The sequence below is a fragment of the Dermochelys coriacea genome, chromosome 9, assembly GCF_009764565.3.
Source record: "Dermochelys coriacea isolate rDerCor1 chromosome 9, rDerCor1.pri.v4, whole genome shotgun sequence".
Lineage (NCBI taxonomy): Eukaryota > Metazoa > Chordata > Testudines > Dermochelyidae > Dermochelys > Dermochelys coriacea.
This window is the reverse complement of record NC_050076.1, coordinates 7,255,713-7,280,506: the sequence shown is the minus strand read 5'-3', so window position 1 is coordinate 7,280,506 and position 24,794 is coordinate 7,255,713. Positions and strand designations below refer to the sequence as shown.

At 40.6% G+C, this 24,794-nt stretch overlaps 1 protein-coding gene across 10 annotated transcripts in view; it reads right to left on the bottom strand.

Moving 5' to 3' along the window:
- The window catches only part of DIS3L2 (DIS3 like 3'-5' exoribonuclease 2), a 284,495-nt gene that overhangs the window by 123,054 nt on the left and 136,647 nt on the right, over positions 1-24,794 (bottom strand). For all 10 annotated transcript variants that reach the window (XR_006274028.1, XM_043491795.1, XM_043491797.1 and 7 more), the window contains one exon: positions 17,729-17,808. Coding sequence is in view for 9 of the 10 variants with exons in the window: in XM_043491795.1 (XP_043347730.1) it covers positions 17,729-17,808 (80 nt within the window). In the remaining variant the exon portion in view is untranslated. The remainder of the gene's footprint in view (positions 1-17,728; positions 17,809-24,794) is intronic.

The window sequence follows — 24,794 nt, the reverse complement described above, 5'->3', positions numbered from 1 at the left end:
ATAGGAATTTAGTCAGGCAGACTATTCAGCTTGGAATCTAAGCAAGAGCTGAAAGTAACACCTAATTCAGTGAAAAGTGCCATGGGATCTTCGATGGCCAAGAGTAGTCAGGACCTCATGGTTTTATCTCATCTAAAACTAATCAGCTTTAACGGAGATAAAACTAGATTCTTCAGTCCCATTCTGACAATGCCATTTTGGCATTGGGGGATTAGGGCTGGATAAAATTTAGGTTACTAGATGCTATGGATTAGGGAATATAGACTATGTCATGTACATTGGAGGGAGAAAGAGGAACTGCTTGAAATCCAACAACTGCATTGCAAGACCCACCAACAAAGAGGAGTTTCCATCCACAGCTCTACAAAGTAGAAACAGATCAAATGACTTGCTCTCACCCAGCAAAGCTTCCTTTAGGCTAACATATTTTGCAAGATTAACAGTAGCTGCGGTCATCACACTGATTACATGCAATCATAGAAATGCTGTGACTGAAAAACAATCCTGTTTCTCACCTTGCAGAATGACAGCAAAGCTTTTCAAGCAACACAATTCACTCCTAGTTTAACAACAATTTAGCGGATGGATAAGACACAAATAATGGACTTGTGCCATCTACAAGTTCCCACAATACAGTGTGTGATCTCATACTGAAGTTGAACAAATGACAGAGCTAACAACAATGCTTCATGCGGCTCTAATTGGTTTTATAGAGGGCTCGCTCTTTGATTTGAAAATCTAATTTATTTGAGCCCACTCCCAGATGTTGTATGGATGCAAAGCTGATCGGATGCTGACATCAAATGTGAACAATTTACATTTGTCACCTCGCAGGAGAGGTAAGAGCCAGCTCTTGGTTTTGACTTCTTCGCTGATGATCTCACTTTCTTGAACAAAAACTGTCTGAAGAAAGTTTTTCCCCTTCATTATTGAAAAAAAGATTAAAGAGGGGAGGAGGGGAGAGAAGAGAAAAGGCTCTTTCAATCTGCAAGTGCTCAGCAAGAACTGCCAACACAGGGATGTGTGTCAAGTGTTTGTTCTAGGACTTTGAAAGCTGAAGTTTCTATTTATGGGAACAGCAAGTAAGACAACACCCTGGTAGTATATTCATATTCAGAGAAGGCGACCAAGCAAGTTAACATCACACAGATTTTGGCATACAATGTATAGGAAAAAGCAAACATTTCATGGCCACGAAGCTCAAAACAAAATATGAAGAAGATAAGGTGGCAGAAGACAATTCATTAGAATTTGTACACTTCCTCCCGGTTTCTACCCCTCCTCTACCACCACCATGTTCAGGAGAAAAGGTGACTTAAAAACTTCTGTTACTCTTCATCTGAAAATGTAATACAAGAGTATGGCTGAAACAAAGACAAAAGACTAATGGCTGTTTGCTTACTAACAACTCTACAGAAGCATAGGGGCCGCAAGCAAGAATCAGGGTCTCATTGTGGTAGGTGCTGCACAGAGAAGTAAAAGACAGTCCCTGCCACAAAGAGATCTCCCATTCTAGAACAAGGACAAGATGCAACAGGCGGATGGAACAAATAGAGGTGGGGGGCCAGGAGGACTTGGTATCAGTAAAAATAGTACTCAATACAAATCCTACCTCTGGGTTATATGGCATCAGGTGGATAGCACTTAAGGTACATCTATGCAGCCCTGGGAGGACGCATCCAAGCGTGAGCAGACAGACACATGCTAGCTCTGCTCAAGGTAGCGCACTAAGAATTGCAGTGTGACCACAGTGGCATGGACGGTGGCTCAGGCAAGCTGCTTGAGTATTGCACTGAGTCAATGATTGGAACTGGGGAAATGATTGGAACTCGTTATTACTAAACTTCTCTAGCACAGGAGGCATTCATGGTGCTTTAACATACACTATTACATGAAGTACCTGCCTCAGAGAATTCTCACACAATGGATGCAACAAGATGGGTTAGGACTGGTGACATATTTACTTATTTTAGGCAGCAGCAAGACCATCACAGTAGCATATGGTCACCAAAGAAGAGCAAACAGGATTACACTGGTACCTCCAAGTTTCATACATACTAAAGTGCCTGTCTTGGAAGATATGGTGGAAGAAAAGTAGTTGTAAAAAACTGCCCACCAAAGAATAAGTTATTTAGACTGGTTTCAGAGTAGCAGCCATGTTAAGTCTGTATCTGCAAAAAGGTACTTGTGGCACCTTAGAGACTAACAAATTTATTAGAGCATAAGCTTTCGTGGGCTACAATGCTTCCATAGCTCTCGTCCCCTAAAGCCCCTATTCTACTTGTGCTACATTGATGACATCATCATCATCTGGACCCATGGAAAAGTAGCCCTTGAGGAATTCCACCATGATTTCAACAATTTTCATCCCAACATCAACCTCAGCCTAGACCAATCCATACAAGCGGTCCATTTCCTGGACGCTACTGTGCTAATAAGCGATGGTCACATAAACACCACCCTTTACCGGAAATCTACTGACCGATATACTTACCTACATGCCTCCAGCTTCCATCCAGGACACACCACACGATCCATTGTCTAAAGCCAAGCTGTACTACCGCATTTGCTCCAATCCCTCAGACAGAGACAAACACCTACAAGATCTCTATCGAGACTGACAGAGCCAGAAGAGTACCCAGAAGTCACCTACTACAGGACAGGCCCAACAAAGAAAAACAACAGAACGTCACTAGCTGTCACCTCCAACCCCCAGCTAAAACCTCTCCAGAGCATCATCAAAGATTTACAACCTATCCTGAAAAACGATCCCTCACTCTCACAGATCTTGGGAGATAGACCAGGCCTCGCTTACAGACAGCCCCGCAACCTGAAGCAAATACTCTCCAGCAACCACACACCACACAACAAAAACACTAACCCAGGAACCTATCCTTGCAACAAAGCCCGATGCCAACTCCGTCCACATATTTATTCATAGGACCTAATCACATTAGCCACTCCATCAGGGGCTTGTTCACCTGCACATCTACCAATATGATGTATGCCATCATGTGCCAGCAATGCCCCTCTGCCATGTATATTCGCCAAACCGGACAGTCTCTATGCAAAAGAATAAATGGACACAAATCTGACATCAGGAATCATAACATTCAAAAACCAGTAGGAGAACACTTCAACCTCTCTGGCCACTCAGTAAAAGATTTAAGGGTGGCAATTTTGCAACAGAAAAGCTTCAAAAACAGACTCCAACAAGAAACTGCTGAGTTTGAATTAATATGCAAAACTAGATACCATTAACTTGGGTTTGAATAGAGACTGGGAGTGGCTGGGTCATTACACATATTGAATCTATTTCCCTATGACAGGTTTCAGAGTAGCAGCCGTGTTAGTCTGTGTTTGCAAAAAGAAAAGGAGAACTTGTGGCACCTTAGAGACTAACAAATTTATTTGAGCATAAGCTTTCGTGAGCTACAGCTCACTTCATCGGATGCATTCGGTGGAAAATACAGTGGGGAGATTTATATACACACACAGAAACATGAAACAATGGGTTTCATCATACACACTGTAAGGAGAGTGATCACTTAAGATGAGCTATTATCAGCAAGGGGAGTGGGGGAAGGGAGGAAGAAAACCTTTAGTGGTGATAATCAAGGTGGACCATTTCCAGCAGTTGACAAGAACCTCTGGGGAACAGTGGGGGGGGGGGAAATAACATGGGGAAATAGTTTTACTTTGTGTAATGACCCATCCACTCCCAGTCTCTAGTCAAGCCTAAATTAATTGTATCCAGTTTGCAAATTAATTCCAATTCAGCAGTCCAGCGTTGGAGTCTGTTTTTAAAGTTTTTTGTTGAAGAATAGCCACTCTTAGGTCTCTAATTGAGCGACCAGAGAGATTGAAGTGTTCTCTGACTGGTTTTTGAATGTTATAATTCTTGACGTCTGATTTGAGTCCATTTATTCTTTTACGTAGAGACTGTCCAGTTTGACCAATGTACATGGCAGAGGGGCATTGATGGCACATGATGGCATATATCACATTGGTAGATGTGCAGGTGAACGACCCTCTGATAGTGTGGCTGATGTGATTAGGCCCGATGATGGTGTCCCCTAAATAGATATGTGGACACTGTTGGCAATGGGATTTGTTGCAAGGATAGGTTCCTGGGTTAGTGGTTCTGTTGTGTGGTGAGTGGTTGCTGGTGAGTATTTGCTTCAGGTTGGGGGGATGTCTTTAAGCAAGGACTGGCCTGTCTCCCAAGATCTGTGAGAGTGATGGGTCGTCCTTCAGGATAGGTTGTAGATCCTCGATGATGCGTTGGAGAGGTTTTAGTTGGGGGCTGAAGGTGATAGCTAGTGGCTAGTTCTGTTATTTTCTTTGTTGGGCCTGTCCTGTAGTAGGTGACTTCTGGGTACTCTTCTGGCTCTGTCAATCTGTTTCTTCACTTCAGCAGGTGGGTATTGTAGTTGTAAGAATGCTTGATAGAGATCTTGTAGGTGTTTGTCTCTGTCTGAGGGGTTGGAGCAAATGTGGTTGTATCGTAGAGCTTGGCTGTAGACAATGGATCGTGAGGTGTGATCTGGGTGAAAGCTGGAGGCATGTAGGTAGGAATAGCGGTCAGTAGGTTTCCGGTATAGGGTGGTGTTTATGTGACCATCGCTTATTCACACTGTAGTGTCCAGGAAGTGGATCTCTTGTGTGGACTGGTCCAGGCTGAGGTTGATGGTGGGATGGAAATTGTTGAAATCATGGTGGAATTCCTCAAGGGCTTCTTTTCCATGGGTCCAGATGATGAAGATGTCATCAATGTAGCGCAAGTAGAGTAAGGGCATTAGGGGACGAGAGCTGAGGAAGCATTGTTCTAAGTCAGCCATAAAAATGTTGGCATGCTGTGGGACCATGCGGGTACCCATCACAGTGCCACTGATTTGAAGGTATACATTGTCCCCAAATGTGAAATAGTTATGGGTGAGGACAAAGTCACAAAGATCAGCCACCAGGTTAGGCGTGACATTATCGGGGATACTGTTCCTGACGGCTTGTAGTCCATCTTTCTGTGGAATGTTGGTGTAGAGGGCTTCTACATCCATAGTGGCCAGGATGGTGTTTTTACGAAGATCACGATGGATTGTAGTTTCCTCAGGAAGTCAGTGGTGTCTCGAAGATAGCTGGGAGTGCTGGTAGTGTAGGGCCTGAGGAGGGAGTCTACATAGCCAGACAATCCTGCTGTAGGGTGCCAATGCCTGAGATGATGGGGTGTCCAGGATATCCAGGTTTATGGATCTTGGGTAGCAGACAGAATACCCCAGGTTGGGGTTCCAGGGGTGTGTCTGTGCGGATTTGTTTTTGTGCTTTTTCAGGGAGTTTCTTGAGCAAATGCTGTAGTTTCTTTTGGTAACCCTCAGTGGGATCAGAGGGTAATGGCTTGTAGAAAGTGGTGTTGGAGAGCTGCCTAGTAGCCTCTTGTTCATATTCTGACCTATTCATGATGACGACAGCACCTTCTTTGTCAGCCTTTTTGATTATGATGTCAGAGTTGTTTCTGAGGCTGTGGATGGCATTGTGTTCTGCACGGCTGAGGTTATGGGGCAAGTGATGCTGCTTTTCCACAATTTCAGCTCGTGCACATCGGCGGAAGCACTCTATGTAGAAGTCCAGTTTGTTGTTTCGACCTTCAGGAGGAGTCCACCCAGAATCCTTCTTTTTGTAGTGTTGGTAGGAAGGTGTCTGTGGGTTAGTATGTTGTTCAGAGATGCGTTGGAAATATTCCTTGAGTCGGAGACGTCGAAAATAGGATTCTAGGTCACCACAGAACTGTATCATGTTTGTGGGGGTGGAGGGGCGAAAGGAGAGGCCCAGAGATAGTACAGATTCTTCTGCTAGGCTAAGAGTATAAAGTTGGATAGATTAACAATACTGCTGGGTGGGTTAAGGGAACCACTGTTGTGGCCCCTTGTGGCATGTAGTAGTTTAGATAGTTTAGTGTCCTTTTTCTTTTGTAGAGAAGCAAAGTGTGTGTTGTAAATGGCTTGTCTAGTTTTTGTAAAGTCCAGCCACGAGGAAGTTTGTGTGGAAGGTTGGTTTTTTATGAGAGTATCCAGTTTTGAGAGCTCATTCTTAATCTTTCCCTGTTTGCTGTAGAGGATGTTGATCAGGTGGTTCTGCAGTTTCTTTGAGAGTGTGTGGCACAAGCTGTCAGCGTAGTCTGTGTGGTATGTAGATTGTAATGGATTTTTTACCTTCAGTACTTTTGGTATGATGTCCATCTGTTTGCATTTGGAAAGGAAGATGATATCTGTCTGTATCTGTACGAGTTTTTTCATGAAGTTGATAGATTTCCACTCCACACGGCTAAATTCACTGCTTTGCATAATGACAGGTTTCAGAGTAGCAGCCGTGTTAGTCTGTATTCACAAAAAGAAAAGGAGTACTTGTGGCACCTTAGAGACTAACAAATTTATTTGAGCATAAGCTTTCATGATAACATTATAACGTTATAACATTCAAAAACCAGTCGGAGAACACTTCAATCTCTCTGGTCACTCGATTACAGACCTAAGAGTGGCTATACAAAAAAACTTCAAAAACAGACTCCAATGAGAGACTGCTGAATTGGAATTAATTTGCAAACTGGATACAATTAACTTAGGCTTGAATAGAGACTGGGAGTGGATGGGTCATTACACAAAGAAACTATTTTCCCATGTTATTTCCCCCCCCCTCCCCCTCCACTGTTCCCCAGAGGTTCTTGTCAACTGCTGGAAATGGTCCACCTTGATTATCACCACTAAAGGTTTTCTTCCTCCCTTCTCCCCCACCCCCTTCATGGTAATAGCTCATCGTAAGTGATCACTCTCCTTAAAGTGTGTATGATAAAACCCATTGTTTCATGTTCTCTGTGTGTGTATATAAATCTCCCCACTGTATTTTCCACTGAATGCATCCGATGAAGTGAGCTGTAGCTCACGAAAGCTTATGCTCAAATAAATTTGTTAGTCTCTAAGGTGCCACAAGTACTCCTTTTCTATTTCCCTACGTTAAGTATCCTCACACCTTCTTGTCAACTGTCTAAACGGGCCATCTTGATTATCGCTACAAAAGTTTTTTTCTCCTGCTGATAATAGCTCATCTTAATTAATTAGCCTCTTACAGTTTGTATGGAAACTTCACCTTCTCTGTATGTATATATATATCTTCTTACTATATGTTCCATTCTATGCATCCGATGAAGTGGGCTATAGCCCATGAAAGCTTATGCTCTAATAAATTTGTTAGTCTCTAAGGTGCCACAAGTACTCCTGTTCTTTTTATTTAGACTGCTTTCAAGCTCAAAGACAAAAGGAATAACTTTTATTTGTCAGCTGAGGTCATTTTTCTACCCCAGAATGCAAAGCTATTGTTCAAACAAAAGATGTGTTTTATTTCATTTATTTTAAAATAATGAGAGGAAAATGCTTAAACCTTACTTGCATGCCCTGTGGTCATTTTGGTTTCTGAAGCCACATTGCAACTTGGCATGAACCTATTGCCTTGTTTACCAAGAAACTCTAAACCTTTTAATGGTACATGATGCTGGTCCAGCCTTCTGAAGTACAGCTACACATATTTTCAGTCATTAATATTTTTCCTCTCTCACTAAACCCTCCTGTTATCAGCTCCTTTGACATAAAACTTTTGGCAATAAAAACAATCCCATGTCTTGGGTTAGTGGATGAGTAAGTGTGGAGCTAAGGTAGCATTTTCACACAATCTTCGTCTTGAAAGTTACTTTCTAAAAAGATCTCCTATATCTTCATTTCTGGAACCCGCAGAGCTGAGGGGTAGGGAGTTTCTCCAAAAAGAGACAAGAACTGGCTATGCATACATAGTGTACAACACTACATGGCAAAGATACAGATGTGGTGCCATGTGCCAACAAGCTTCTCAGAACGTGTCAGCTTCAGGGGAGGTTCCATTCCAAACCTCTCGAACATAGATTAGAGTTAGAAAGGCTTTCCAGCACCTGCCACAATAGGTACAACTCTCCTGCTTCCACCCCATAAAGAGACCTCTCCTTTCAGTAATAGCCTTGCTGAAGTCTTCAAGGCACGTGAGCTTTTCTCCACAATTCTACAAGATGATTAATTACTCATTATTTGTACTACGGTACAATCAAGAGGCCGCAGCTGAGACTGGGTCCCAAATCTGCTAGGCACTGTACATACCCATAGTGAGAGAGAGCAATATTTCCAATCTCAAGCATTCAAAATTAATTAATCAAGCCCCCAAAATCATGAGATTTGCTTAAAAATAAAAGATTTTTACAAATAATTTTAGGTTACTTTTGTTTTCTGGCATCACAGCCTTCAGGGTTCACGTTTTCAACCTTTTTTTTTGTCTATGAGGGCTAGAAACTTATTTAAAAAAAAATAAAAACTTCTCACTTAGTCACACAAATCCAGGAGCTGGAGCTTTAAACAAATATTGCCAGATGCACAATACAATCATGAATTAGCAACAAGCAGGTAGTCTCTGCCCCAAGGAGCTTACAAAACTAAATAGACAAGACAAACAAAGGATGGGTAGGGAACCAGCAAAGAAAGATGTGTAATCTTAAAATGTTGTTTTCTCCCACTTTGAAAGTCTTTATACTTCCTGTTTTTCTGAAAATATGTGAGAATGTATCAGTACAGTCAATGACATGAGCAATGCATGGAACGATGCATTCAAGAATCTCTTCTGAGAACCAGGAAGTTCCAAGAGGATTGCACAGAAAGGGAGAAAAATAAGCTATAAATTAACATTTTTTTAATATCACCAGTGTGATTAGTGAGGGCACCGAACACCAATCTGTGAATAACTCCTGCTTGCTTTGCTCTTACAGGTCTGTTTTACTCTGAAAAATGCCTGCATGAAAACAGTCCCCTATAATTCAACAGAGCTGGTCCTTGCGTGTACTGTGTTCATTCACACTCATCTATGCTCACTTCAGTGATTAAAAGGCTTTTTTCGTACCCCTTTTTATTCCGGTTACTTCAATATTGCTAGAAGAGTGAGAACTGTATTCCCACAGCATTGGTCACTAATGGTTGATTTACACACAGTTTGCGTATCGCTTTAACTATAGCAGTTTAGAAACTGATAAAGTTAAAACAGTAACAGTTCTTTAGTTTTCAGAGTAGCAGCCGTGTTAGTCTGTATTCGCAAAAAGAAAAGGAGTACTTGTGGCACCTTAGAGACTAACAAATTTATTAGAGCATAAGCTTTCGTGAGCTACAGCTCACTTCATCTTTAGTGTGGATGCAGTGGTACTTGTATAAAGGCATTTATAACACCATAGCAACAAAGGCATGTTTAGTCACACAAATCCAGCCCGGATTTCTGCAGCACAGCCTGACCTCTCTTCTATTTATCTCTAAGATCACTTGCATGACAAAAGTACTTGCACTTTAGAGTCCTTCTACGCTAACCCTGAGATTATTTAGCCCCTGACATCAATTGAGCACCGTGAAAGTCACTGCAGTTTTACAAACAGGATTACAATTGGCTTCAGGTGGGGATAAAAACAGAAGTAGATGTTCTCATGACGCGGCCTGAGCAATAAAGAACAAGTGAAGACGAAAAGCAGAAATATGAGATTGGAGCTAAAGTGCTTCTAAGTGGAACATTTTCCAGAATTTTTCCATGGATGTATCACCAGTTCTTCAAATAGTTTTGGAATTATGAGGAGGAGACTAACTGCATCTATTAGTAAATTAAATGCTGTAAGCAGGTCTGTCATAGAACCACATACGGTCTTTGTCCACAGCAGCTAATAAATTAAACATCCAGTGTTCTAAAACCACTCCACAATAGGGTTTAAAAGCCACCTTTTATACTGCAAAACTAAATTTGTAGTACACCTTCATAACAAGGCTTCTCCTGGCACTTTACAAACAATGCATTAGAGAGCCCTGGTTTTATATGCCAAATATCTTAAGCCAAATCATTTAAGTTTAGATTTAAATACTAGGGGTAGACTTGACATTTAAAATCTCCGCTAAGAACAAATTCCACAACATTTCCCAGCTCTGAAGGGCAAGTTCTGAGAGGCAGATGGAAAGCTCTTGATGAGCAGCAGTCATTCCTGGGGTAAGGAGAATGCATGAAGTGCAATTCTTTAACAGGAAAGCAGTGTACACCTTTGAAGCACTGGGGATGTCCTGTGAACTTTCAGCTCCTGTGACAAGTCTTGCTGCTGAATTTTGAACCAGCTGCCTGTGATTCCGTGTCACATTCCTGAGACAGGCAAGCACAGCATTGCAGGAGCCCTGTGGTCACTAGGGCATCGGTTGCTTCTAAATCAGTTTATGAAAATAGATACTGATGTTCCGATCTGTTCACTGACAAAGCCCCGTTTCCACTAGATTTTCCTGTGTGTTGCCGATGATTTGAAGTTTTTCTTCATGGACACTTCAGGCATCTGGCCTTCAAGGCCCTTTGCAAAGAATGGAAATCCCAGGTAGGATGTCTCCAAAAGGAGTATACAAAAAGCACTTTGAGGCCCTTTATCCAATTACTAGACTCCTGAACTGCATAGACTTCAACACTTGCTTTTTGGTGTTTTCTTGACTATTTAATTGAAGCTTATTTTTTACCCCATACCCATAAATGGATAAGAAGATCCACTGGTACATGAAAGTCTGTACCCCTAAATCTTTGGGACTTGTCCCATGTCCTGAATTTATTAAGTTATTTACCCAGATCCAGGTTGTAACTTTGATTGGAGAGCTCATTCTCATGGCAAGAACAAACAAAATGACCGTTATTAAATGGCTCTGCTGCTGCTTGTGTAACCAACTGCAAGTACTGTACGCATGCTCTCTAATTCAAACTGTCCATATTAGAATTTTAAGCTTTCTGGTATAGAAACAGAGTCTTTTTTAAAACAGCCAAAGCACCATGTAACATTGTCATGCAATCTATATCTATGGAAGGATTTCTTGTAGTGAATTGTGCACATGTTCAACAATTTAAGCTTTCCCTTAACCTTCATGAAAACTTGCTTTTAAATAAATGAAAGAAACAAAATTATAGTTAGAGTCTAAGAACTACTACCCCAAAACAGGTCATGTTTCCATTCTCTATTAGCTTCCATCCTGTACTTCTCTACCAAAACTATCCAGGTACAGTAGAAGAACCTCAGAGCTACGAACACCAGAGTTACAAACTGACCGGTCAACCATACACCTCATTTGGAACCTGAAGTACACAATCAGGCAGCAGCAGAGATCGGGGGGGTGCAGGGGAGCAAATACAGTACTGTATTGTGTTAAAACTAAACTACTAAAAAAAATAAAGGGGACGTTTAAAAAGATTTGACAAGGTAAGGAAACTCTTTCTGTGCCTGTTTCATTTAAATTAAGATGGTTAAAAGCAGAATTTTTCTTCTGCATAGTAAAGTTTCAAAGCCGTAGTAAGTCAATGTTCAGTAGTAAACTTCTGAAAGAACAACCATAACCTTTTGTTCAGAGTTATAAATGTTTCAGGGTAACGTACAACCTCCATTCCTGAGGTGTTCATAACGCTGAGGTTCTACTGTACTGGGAACAGTATATTTTCTCTTGAACCACCATTTATTTGGGCCCAGGTTGCAATACCCTTATTCATACCAAACAGTACCTTACACCATGGGTAGTCTCAATGATTTGAAGAGTGACACAATCTAGCTCTCCATGATTCCATTCCACTCTAGCCTTGAAAAATTAGAGGTGATGCCTGCTAATGTAGGAACAACCAACATTTTCATTTAAAACAACAAACATGTAAAATGCACTATGAGTAGTGCAATCTATCTAGTATTACATGGGAACACATACAGTAGACATCTGTATTTGAGACAGACCTGAATATACACAGCATATTGCAAAGAATTTGTAACCACAAGCACTCTATGGAAACCCAGCGAAATGTACCTGTTTCTAATCATTGTAACATGTCTCTTTCACTTTCCCAGTGAAATAACAGAGTTCAGTTCCCAATCAAGAAACCACTGGGTTAATCAGCTGGTAACATTGAGTTGTGTTAACTAATCACATCAGATACCCAAGGAAAAACTGTTTGCCTGTTCCCCAGAATCCCACTGCTTACATGTCGAAATGGGATTTTTTTTTTAATTTGACTCCTGCAAAAACCTTTTCCTACTTAAGTTGCAATTTATGGCCGTTTTGCATTAGACTCACGTACTGATGTGTGGTTTCCATCATTTTCTCTCCAACCCACATCAGGTGTCTGTTTCTCTTAAACGCCTTTCCCAAAAGGAAGGAAGAAAGTGCCACACTTAAAGAATATAACTTTTGTTCCAACACCATTCAGGATTTTAGTGTTTATTCTAAGCATGTTACTCCAAGAAGGTTGTTGCTTGGTGTGCTGTAGGATCCAAATGGTGTAGTTGAAAGAGCTACCATTGTATTGCCAGCTCAGGGAAGATTTAAGCAAAAGCTACCAAATAGCTAGGAGACACAAAGCTGGATAAAAGGGAGACCAGAGTATTATTATTTACGTCTCATAAAGCAGTACAGAAGTGCCAAGACACTTTACAAAATGAAAACTAAGCTCCTTCCCCAAAGAGTTTGCAGTGCAGGTTACAGGCAAACAACAAGGACTGAAAGACAAGATGAACATCTGGCCACTTAAGATGTTAGTGAACATGTTACAAGGGGTTTTAAATGATTTATTCTATCCATAAGTCACTACAGTTCATAAGGAAGAAGGGCATTCCAGGAATAGAGGACAAGATAAAAGACATCACAGAAGTGGGGATGAGGAATGGATCATCCAAAAAAAGCTGCATGAAGAGAGGCAAAAGATGACAGGAGAAGGGAGACTAAGAAGATATGGAGGGCAGTGACGACAAGTACAAGTGACACAAGCTTGGTTGGAGAGGCCACTGGGAGCCAGGGAAGGGGTGTTACGGAGGGGTGAGTATGGCTGCAATTACACATCTGAGTCTGGCAGGGACTAAATGGGAGACTTCGGTGTCAGGAAGGCGAAAGAGGAGGAAGTCAAGGGATGAGATGACAGACCTGGGAAAGGGACGGAGAGAACTTGGAAAGGTTACAAAGATAAAACCCAGGAGATCTGGTGAATGTGTCTATGTGGGACCCCCTGCTCCAAAATACAGCCCACCAATGTCATGGGGAGAAGACCAAGGGGGAACCATGGTGATAATACGTTTAGATACATTCTGCTCTGATGCAGCCTTAAGTTAAGGAATTTTTTTCTCAGTAATAACAGCAACTACATTTTGTAAAACAACATGGAGCTGACAGGAGGGGAAGAAGTTCCACTGGACCTGAGGTGGTTTTCAATCACCATGTGAAATGACATGGGTAACGTGATTTAGTGGTTTCTAGTAGGGATGTTACACAGCAGCTCTGTAAACATGGTCAACAACATCACTTCAAAATTGGAGTCACAAAATGCACAGAGAATAGACAACCCACTAGCAGCATACCCTAAAATATACTGATACTCTTCCGCTAATTATTTCCTACCACAGTCCGTGGAATTTCAGAGGAGGAAATTGTTTGCCTTTAAATTTGTCAAATATCAACTGTTTCCACTAGCAAGTAGCCAACAAACATGTACAACTGATTTGACTGTGATATGTTCATGGAAATCTGCCTGATAATGTCTACATATAATTCCCACAAACAGCACAGCAAATATTTGAAATTTGAGCAGTTTTACTGGACATATTAGTCACATGGTATGCTTCTGTTCCATGACTGGATGAAAATCATTCTTAGGTTCTCTTTTCTAGTGAAAATTTTGATGACTGTAAGTTCAAAGTTTGCTTTCCATGAACATTCTGCTTGAACTTAATTGTTCTGATACACATTGATGCTTTCTGCACATAGTCTAGTGAATGAGATTACTGGCAGCCAGCAAAGAGACTACAAATACTAAGAAAATGAATTTGTTTAAGAACTCAATTATTCACTGAACATTTTCTGCTCTAACTGCAATTCAAATTTGTCTCCAACTCTGTAAGTGTTGTCGACCATCTAAGTGAAGTACAGTATGGAAATAAAATGATTTGTGTAACAACTTTAGAACTATTGGGCAGATTGTTTTAAAAATAGACATATATCGAGGTGAACAGTATATTTACCTCTATGTTTCTTGGTATCATTAATGAGGAGCATGACAGTTAATCAAAGGCAACTTCCAACATAAGATGATCCCAGAACTGAACTAGTGCATTTCCTGACGTACATCCTAGAAAAGCTCCCAACTGTTGCCTAATTTTGCCATGAGATTTTGCAGTAAATATGTATTTACAAAAATCTTCTCATTCATTCTTTGTCTCCTCCCCTGAGGGCATCTCTCATTGTAATGGATCTGTGGGCTCTCCCGCAGAAATAGATGAATCATATATATTAATTACTGAGTGAGCATAGTACACAGAAGTCTCCCTCCACTGACAGAAACTAACCAAGTCTGCAGGTTTCAGTTGTGAAACTTACAACCCTATGTCTCTCTTTGTATGTTGCATAAGATCCTTCAGGCCAGGAAGCTTTCAAAGCTCTGAATAAATTAACCCAAACGTTCAAGGGGAGAGAGGGCTTCTAGCCTTAGAAAGCATCTATTTAGCCATCCAATAACCAAAGCCTTGACAAGTGTTTTTTTTAATTATTATTTATGATGGGTGATGCAGACCACCAGAGAGATTTTCTGAATTGGGTTCTGCATTCAATAGTGATTTTTAGAGCTCTCCTGACATCAAGAATATGCCAGATGTGTTTTTAAATTTTTTCACATATGGACAAAAAAAGATGGAAAAAAAAATTCTTATAATCAGGTTTATTTCTGGAACAAAAGTGGCGTTAACTCTTAGCAAAACTTTGCCCTCATGCGAGAGACAGTTCTGCTGTTCCCGGATAAGACTTGCGCAACTGAAAAAGACACTTGCTCAAGTAATTGCAACCAGGATGAAATCCCTTAAAGAGAGAAATTCTCAGGGCACTCCTAACAAGGAATCAAAGGGGTGCTTCATCTGGGCACTCTGTACAAGAGTTAGCTCCCAAAGTGGAGCTTTCATTGACGTACAGTTGAAAAGCGAGGCAGCTCTTAGAAAGCTTATGTCTGGATTAGAGGACAATCTGGCTCCTGCTTGATGTCTCTGGTGAGCTGGAAATAACTACCACTTGAATTTTAGAGTCTGATTTAGGCTCATATGAAGACTTTACTGTAAGACTTTCAATAACAATAAGTATATATATATGTTGTTTGCCTTTGCCTTGACTGCAAATACCCATGATCATGATTTAGCACTAGGCCTTAACTATAGCCCGACCCCTCGAGGATGCCACCTGTGGAATTCAGATGTGTTAAAAACACATCCAAATCCCCTAATTTAATAGGTCCCTCTTAAATATCATGTAGCTAAATTTAATTTCTCTGGGCACTGCACTGAGCAGTGGTGGCCACCTATATTGGCTACAAGAACTGGGACCATCTTGGACAATGTGAGGCCACCTGCCTCGATTCTGATTTTTTAAAAATGTGATTGTACTGGAGAACATTGTGAACTGAAAGAAACAATCATGATTTTGGCCATGGAAGACAGAGCATGACTGAAGCTGTGGCCTACTGTTCTCTTCATCTGGAATAAGACATCAATAATTTCACTGGATCCTGGATGCAAATAGGTCCACTGATGGATAGGGGACCCACCCCCCTACTCTACTCATAGACCTTGGGCTGTAAACACCACTCTCCTGGTCCCATCCGTTTCCTGCGTAGCCAGCTGCTGTGCCTGCCCAGACTAGACAAGCTGCACTGGAAGCAGAGCTATCTAAATAAGATTGGTTCCAAGACCGATCCCTGAGGAACTCCACTAGTAACCATCCTCAGTCTGACCCACTGTAGTCTCCCCTTTAACCAGTTCCTTATCCATCCTCAATAGTAGGGCCACTCCCAGCCTGACATGACTGATGGATCATGTACTGAGCTGCAAGCAGGTACAAGACCCGTTGGAATGGATCTATGGACTTTCCCTGAGAAGAAGAAATTCCAGTCTAGGTAGATATTCCCCTTAAATTCCTTCTCCTGAACATCTTATGGATGAGGGAAATATGCAAACATGTAAACCAGGAGCTATTACATTGAATGGCTCAATGGAGCAGTTGCTTTTAAAATCCTTACAAATCTGATCCATACAGTTTCAATACAAAAGTGCTCAGAGTTTCACATTTTAGTTCTGAATGGACTGAAAATTGCAGTTTCACTATAAATTTACAGATGGTTCAAAAGACAATGAAGCAATAGCGTTAACAGAAGAGAGTCTGGACTATTTGAAGACTATTTAAAAAATCTGCTTGTGTTTTGTGCAGACTGGTAGTAAGACAATATTGTTATTTAACTTTGCTTCAGAACTGCTAGCATACAATATAATTAAAAATAATTTTGCTGGCCTCACATTTCCTTTCATCTATAATCTTGTATCTCTGTTTTATTGCCCTGTTATAATATACTGTACCTGGGTCTGAATGACATGAGAATTTATTGGCTGTGTTACTCAAAAGCAAACAAAAAAACCTTTGTGGGAGACACATCTACCAACAACTTTTTTTGGAATCATGTCTCTAACCTTCGTTACTGTGAATCATCACAGTATGATCACATCAGATGATCTCAAAGAAACAATACAGAGACTTTATTATCTGCATTAGTATGAATGTGATCATCATGCCATATTTCTAAATCAAATGCACTATGGAAGCTTTTCTGAATTAAACAGAGCTCTCTCAAGTCCATCCACTACTTGTTTGGCAGTGCAGGTATTCATATGGGAAGCTCTAAAATTCAAATCTGTGGGTTTTGGCAAATGGAACATTTTGTCCTGCAGGTTTACTGTACAGTAGAACCTCAGAGTTACTAACACCTCGGGAATGGAGGTTGTATGTAACTCTGAAACGTGTGTAACTCTGAACAAGACATGATGGTTGTTCTTTCAAAAGTTTACAACTGAACACTGACTTAATACAGCTTTTAAAACTTTACAATGCAGAAGAAAAATGCTGCTTTCCCTTTATTTTTTTAGTAGTTTACATTTAACACAGTACTGTACTATATTTCCTTTTTTTTTTTTCCCCCGTCTCTACTGCTGCCTGATTGTTTACTTCCAGTTCCAAATGAAGTGTGTGGTTGACTGGCCACTTAGTAACTCTGGTGCTCGCAACTCTGAGGTTCTACTGTATAATAGTTTCAAGTAGAGACTAGGCAAAACAGAAAACTTAAAAGGCAAAAGTGAAATGCAAGTTCAAGAGGTACAAACTGCTCATATAAGTATTACAAGATTTCCCGCAATAAATACCAAGAGGGAATTTCAGCCAACAACGACCTTGAAAAAGGTATCATGTTCTTTTATCCAGGTACAGCGTATCCCAGATCATGCAGTTCTACTAAAACTTAAAACCAAAATGAGATCTATTAGGCAGGCAGATATAACTCCCACGACGACCGAAGACAGATACAACTCAGATGAAGTTACAACTCTTATTATGACAGTCATATTGTTTCCGTATATACCCATGCCAAGAGTTAAGAATACAGTTCAAAGAGTTCTGCTTTTAGAGGTTTCAGAAAGAGGGCAATTAAAAGAAGAAAATAAAACTTGTTTAATACTCTACTCACATTAAGAAATACAGATCTGCATGGAAAATTAAACATGAATGTGTGTGCCAAATGCTAAAAATAAACACTGGGAGAGTATTTTGTAAAATACATGTCATACCATCAGGAAGTTGTTTGCAGGACAAAGCATCATCAAGGTCCCTGGCAGTTGATGGATCAATGGTGAAGATGCATTCTTTCCTATCAACGAAAAAAGGGAACTTAACATCTTTTTTTTGTTTTGCACCAGACACGCAGCCCACCAGAAAAGCCCAGCCAACAGTGAAGTTTTCAGGAGCAAGGCCATTGAAACATATCGCATCTTCCAATCTAATTGTTTCCCCACCTTCAGAAATCCACCATCCCTCAGAAGCAACTTTCCGACACGAAAAAGGCATTTGGAATAATGGAACAATTAGAGGATGCTGACTTGTGTGACATTTTTCCTCCCTTGGAACTATTTGTTTTACAGCTTTCTCATCTAATTATCAATTTTCCTCCACAAAAGTATACAATCCATCCTGCAAAGTTCTGCTGACTTCCACTGGGGTGAAAAGTCCTTCCTGTCCCAACTTCTTTTTGACAAAGTAGGAAACAAAACTATGACAATTTTATACATTACTTTTTTTTAAACAGTGTTTACAAATAGCGAACTTTGGCATCGTGACTTGATACTGGATTAAGTCATCTGAAGACAGGGAGTACAATGGAGCGGGAGACATTCCAAGTATCTGGCAGGGACGGAAGAGAGTGAGGGTATGTGAATGGAGGAGCTTGCAGCACTTGAACATATCCAGGTTTCAGAGTAGCAGCCGTGTTAGTCTGTATTCGCAAAAAGAAAAGGAGTACTTGTGGCACTTTAGAGACTAACAAATTTATTTGAGCATATGCTTTCTTGAGCTACATCCGATGAAGTGAGCTGTACTCCTTTTCTTCTTTGAACATATCCAGCCTTTCAAAATTGACTAGCCCTGACACAAATCTGCTCATGCACGCTACTCCTCATGAATAATAATAAAAAAGAATGGTATTTAATTCTTCTGGGGCTAATAGAATTTTGAAGGTTTTCCCTAGCTGTTTGTTAACAGAAAGTACTGAGCAAATGGGAATAAAAATGAAAGACTTGATGGCCATAATGGAATTATGAAAGGCTGATGGAAACAGACTAGTCTCCACATAAAATCCTGGAGCTTTCAGGAGCCCACTGGCAAAGCTGTATGTTGCCTGTAGGAAATACAAATCTGCAGATATATTCCAAACAAAGCATATGCAAGTGCTCTGAATTCTCAGCATTCTGGGAACCTGTATTTCTTTAAGTACTGCACCCAAGTTGAGTAAAAGGAGATTGTCACCAGCTAGTAAAACTAAATTGAACATGAATAACCTTCATCTCTGTTGTTAAGTCCTGAATAAAGCCAGATGCCACGTCCTCTCTAATGCCATGGACAAAGTTAGAGCAAAATGGAGTCTACAAAATGTTTAAGACCCAAGCTGAAAGATCACAGAGTGAAATCAAGTGACACTGTTTGTTTGGTCTCAGTTCAGTCCTTAGTCAAGTGAACAGACACTGTACTGTAAAGTGGTTTATGCAGTCATACATGCTATAGCGAGACTAGTGTGCATCTCTAGGAAAAACGGGCTTTGAAAAAGATTTGAATCAGCGTGAACCTCAGAGGAAGTTAGAGAAGGAAGTGGATGCTAGGTCAACTAACTAGAATTAGCTAATCAATTTTTTAGCACTCAGAGGCCTCAGTTAAGACTGGAGACCCACTGAGGTAGGTGTCATACAGACACATTAGAAGGTGCAGTCCCTGTCTCAAAGAACTTACTACTAATACACAGAATCTGTATAATATCTTCTGTCGATAGACATAGTCATATATCAATAGTAGTGGAATTATAAAAATACCAGAAATGGGAAATAAATCTAGGTAGGCAGCAGGTTTGTTCCAAGAGAGATAAGACAGAACACAGCGTCTGACTTCAAGAACCATTACATATTAAAGAGCAGTTTGGCAGAGTACTCTAGCGAGCTGTAAGCTGAAGCCTAGGGCTTGAATGCCCAACAAATGAATCATTTTAAATTCCTACGTCAAGGGCCCCCTTCAGTGGGGGCTGAACAAACTACAGCAAACTTCCTGTAATGCACATGGACTGTGGCGGGGATCCAACTGCAGACAGTTCTGGGGCATGCGGTGGGGTGGGTGCTATAGCATTTTTTTCTTTCCAGTATAATCTTAAGAATGAGTGCAAACCCCACAAAACACATGCTGAGAAAGTGAGGTGGCTGAGGGATAGAGACTGATTCTCGTAGCTATCTCCTTTTTGGCCAATTTCTCTCTTCAAATCAGAAAGTCTCAGTTCACTGATGATACTCCCGGTAAGAGATGCACAGCTGAGAAGCACATGGTTTATTAAATTGCAAGAAGTGTGGGTTAGTTAAGGGAGGAAGGGATGGATTACATTTACATCTAAAGGAATATTGCCAAACATATATAGAGATTAAACAGTACAAGTGTCATGTGAATTTAGAAGCTTCAAAATCTAAGCCTGTGCATACACACAGCTCTGTGTATTTCTAGCACACTCATTACTGTAGTTCTTAGATGTTACTAATAGTATCTATTGCTATTTGTCTGATATTTGCATAAATTTGTGCAATTCTGTCAAACATACTAAGGAGATTTCTAATGCACCTAACTTCCATTAGCCTTTGAAAATCTCCCCCAATACATTAGTTTTCTAATCCTATAGCAAACCTGCCTAATCCTCAGATAAATGTTCACTTTTGATCCTTTATTACATATATCCAAACAAATTGGAAATAACTAGTGATACTGGAAGATGCAAGATCTTCTAAACTGCACTGATTTTGATCTGCTTACAGTCCAGCTATTCAGCACCATAAATCAACCAATGTAATGACCTACAAACCATCTTGCTTTCATAAATACATACCCCTTACATTAAAAATCCATCAATGAATGGAATTTCAAGTGATCTCATTCCAAGGAACAGTGCTTACATAATGTCCCTATTTATCATTCTTCGAAGAATCACGTATGTACAGTGTAAGCAAACCCTCCACGTATACTAATATGCCACGTGCTTGCCTGTCTGGTAAGGCACGGGGCCATTGGTAAGCAGGTACTTACTGTAAGCATCCCAGAGAGACAGCTATCGTATATAGTCTTACTTTTTCAGGGCATTTAATCTAAGATAGCAGATAACACTGACCTGAAACCAACTGCCCACTTTACACTGACAAGGTTTAAAGGAAGGGATTAAGAGCTACTTAAATCCAAGTACGTGGGTTCTTGTTTCAATGGAATAGATAGCTTATTCCAGCTGTTTTGGGCTGCAACCACAAATGTGCGCCACCCATAGCGATTTGTAGCTCTAGGCAGTTTAAAAATTAATAGACTGGTTTCAACAAAGTGCACATTTGCAGTCTGCATTGGAAAGAAGGGAACATAAATATGCCACTGCCAACTCTGAATACATTTATACAATGTAGCAACTAACGGAGCTGCCTTGCTTTCATACACTTGGCCAATTAAATCTATTGGGGAGGTCAAGGGTGGGGCCCGAGTTCATGAGAACACAAAGCAGCAGGAATAGTTGTATATACTTCCAGCCTCTGCAGTGCTACCACAGATGCATTTCATATGCTATATCACCAGCATCCAGGATAAGCATTCGCTACTGCTGAGCAACCTGCTTCCTTGCAAAAGCTAGCCTGATACAAGGCTCCCAGAGTGAGGTTCTTATCCTTATATAGGTCAAAATGAAGGCACCCCTTACATGCAGCCATGTGCGATATAGTTAGGATTTTTTTAACAACATGTTCAAAATGGGAGGGGGGGAGTTTAACTACTCAAGGGATCTGAACCTGGAGCCTTTCAATGAGAGTTTTGCCCTATGCAAAGACTATGGGGGTCACAGGTTTCAGAGTAGCAGCCGTGTTAGTCTGTATTCGCAAAAAGAAAAGGAGTACTTGTGGCACCTTAGAGACTAACAAATTTATTTGAGCATAAGCTCACGAAATTTGAGCAATAGCTCACGAAAGCTTATGCTCAAATAAATTTGTTAGTCTCTAAGGTGCCACAAGTACTCCTTTTCTTTATGGGGGTCACAGAAAGTCTCTGAACAAGCAATATGATGCAAAAAGTTCCACAGAATAAGGGCTAGGTGGAGAAAGTCATGGATCCAAGTAGCCAAGAGGCAAGCATGTGGTATACTGGACCTACATGCTGAAGCACCTCTGACTTTGTGGTATGGGAGTTCTCAAATTTTATCACAAAGTGATGCTTCTGTAGCAGGATAGGAGGCATAGAAAGAGTCTTTAAACTGAATTCTGCATAACAGTGACTTCATTATTCACGTAACAAATAAAACTTCTGGTTTTGATTTTTATCATTATTACAGGCAGCTGCAGGAGCGAGTTCTGCAAAAAACAGAGACCCAATTACAGCATTTACAGTCACTCTATCATCCATTGACCTATATACTGATTGGAGAGATGGGGCTTCAATCAAAGGACAGATATAGTCTCTACTATCTCCTCTGATTCCTTCAACCAGCTAACACCACCTCTAATCTATACTGTGCTTCAGCTAGCTCTCTCTCACCCAGAAGTCTCAGTCACTTCAAGACACTGAAAAAGACACCATCTGGATCAGTTGAAACAGACAAGGTACAGTGTCACCAGCATAACAATGGTACTGCAAACCAAATAATCGTACTCCTTGGCACATGTTCCTATGGCCCTGCATACACTGAAAGTCAAGAGTGACAGACTGGACCCCTGCAACACCTGACATAAACCACTGCCAAGTGGAGATAAGAAATTGCTCATTGCTCCTCTTGGATTGACGAGAAAAACCACTCAGACTCCTCCATGTGTCCCTGCCAGAGTCCACCTGTAATGATACCTCCTCCATAGGCCACGGTACAATAGCTCCCAAAAGGGTCAGACCATGAGCTCCCTGTGACCAGTGAGTGATGGCAAAACCAACCTATGGTAGTTTTTATTAACAAAACTCAGAGTAGCAGCAATTTCCATGCACCTGTCAAGGAAGAGCCTGTTTAAGTGCAAATATTATGGTTATATGCACATGCAATAACATTTATCACTAACTAATACAAATTGGGTGCTGCCCTCCAGCTCCTGGCAGGCTGCCAAAGCGGTCCTGTGGGTTGCAAAATTTGGCCATCCTGCTGTAAAAAATCCCAAAGGAACAATCTCTTCTTGTCATTACACCTAATAAAAATCTGTTTTATTCATTTTAAAACGTCAAAACATACTTTATAAAAGTAACAAGATGTTCCAGAAGTGTTCGTTCCAACATACACACCACTTGGTTAGCTAAAGGAAACTGGTTTAGGAGATATAGACATGCATGGAGTTGAGAGCTTTTCTGGTCTTCATGCTGAAAAGGACTAGAGATAAATGTGTGTGTCTTTAAAGAACCCCCAATTTTGCTGCACTGACTGAAGACAAACATCTCAACGTGGAAAATTACTCTATACAGGAACTCCTTCATCCAAAACATATGTTGAACACAGCCTTGTAGAAGCATACTCACTCTGGCATCTAACTTTTGTTGATGGAAGAATGAAATCTCTTTCTTCCACCTTCCTCGTGGAGAGATGTGGCGAGCGTATTATGCGTCTGGACTAGAAAATTCCTATTACAATTTGGTAAGGCTGGTGCCACAGATCCCACTGAGTCTATTATGAAATTCTTAATGAAAGGTCAGAAGGTGAACATGCACTGAGCCTGTCATCATCACACAGCTCTTCTTGCATATGATGAGTGCCCATGCGAGTTCCTATAGTACTAGAGGGAGGCTGACTAACCACCACTACCAGCCAAAGTGTAAGACAGCAATGCCACAGGAAAGATTTGCAAACTAGTTCCTTCTACAATATTCAAAATCAAACCCCAGGAGAAAACCTATCAGAATGCAGAGCTTAAGTTTATAAGATAGTAATGCAAATGTGCACACAGAGACTCTGGTATAATCAATCCCACTTTATGGAAAAGCTAATTAAGTGCAGTTTCAGACTGCACAGTTCAAAAAGACAAATTAAAGCAGACTAATTAAAGCAGAGCAGTCAGTCTTTTTACTTTTAACATTTTTCTTTTAATAGGAGCTAGAAAAACAGGCTAATGAAGTACTGGAAGTAAGATTAGCACATTATTGGTCAGTCGGTGCTATCATGGTAATTAAAACATTCAAAGACCACAGAACAAAAACTGTTTTTGTTCTGGGGTGTTTTTTTTTAAGCAAACAATCGTATCCATACAATAAGGTATGCAAGTTTCAGAGGAGATATTCTTTTTATTGTATATTTGAGGCTATATATATCAGATACAATACATCATAATCAAATTAGCTTTTCGCTCAGCTAAAACATTCAGAGTTCAACAGATCTGTTAAAGTTATTAACCATTAAACAGAAACATCTGTGAACCATGGTGACTACCAGTCCTAGGAGTCAATGCTCCATCTTTATTCAAGTGGAAGAATGCTTAGATCAAAAGGAAGCATTGCATGTTGTAATCTATGGCCTCCACAGGTATTAAAGGTGTGGCTCCTGGCAAACTGCTAATGGGGACTATGGTTGGGCAAAGTTTGGGTGTTCCCAATGAGATTTTCAGTACGAGTAACTTGATGCTCCTGAAGGAGAGAAGTGACAGTTTGTACACGCTGTATATTTCAGTTGAATTAAATGTTAAAGTGCTGCCATGCAAGCCCTTCTAAAAACAAAGAAACTGTTTCCTCCATCTATAGTGTGGTTGGATAATCCAGCCAGGCGGAGGAAGTGAGTCTCTGTGATTTCTTTAATAAATTAAGGCCGAGAAATGGCCATTGCTAGGTTACGATTTAGAGAACTGCATGTATCGGGAGAGCATTAGAAAGCCCTAAAGGAACCAAGAAGTTCTACTCCTAAGCAGATGAGCTAACAATTTACAGAAGTCTTAGAAACTAAAAGGAAATTGGGACTTTGTTATCCTAGTAACTACTGGAGACAGACAATGGAGAGAGTGGAGCTGCAATTAAGCAAAAATCTGACTGAACAAACCAACATAGTCAGCTTAGCACAGTGGTTCCCAAACTTGGTTTACGGCTTGTTCAGGATAAGCTCCTGGTGGGCTGCGAGACGCTTTGTCTACCTGA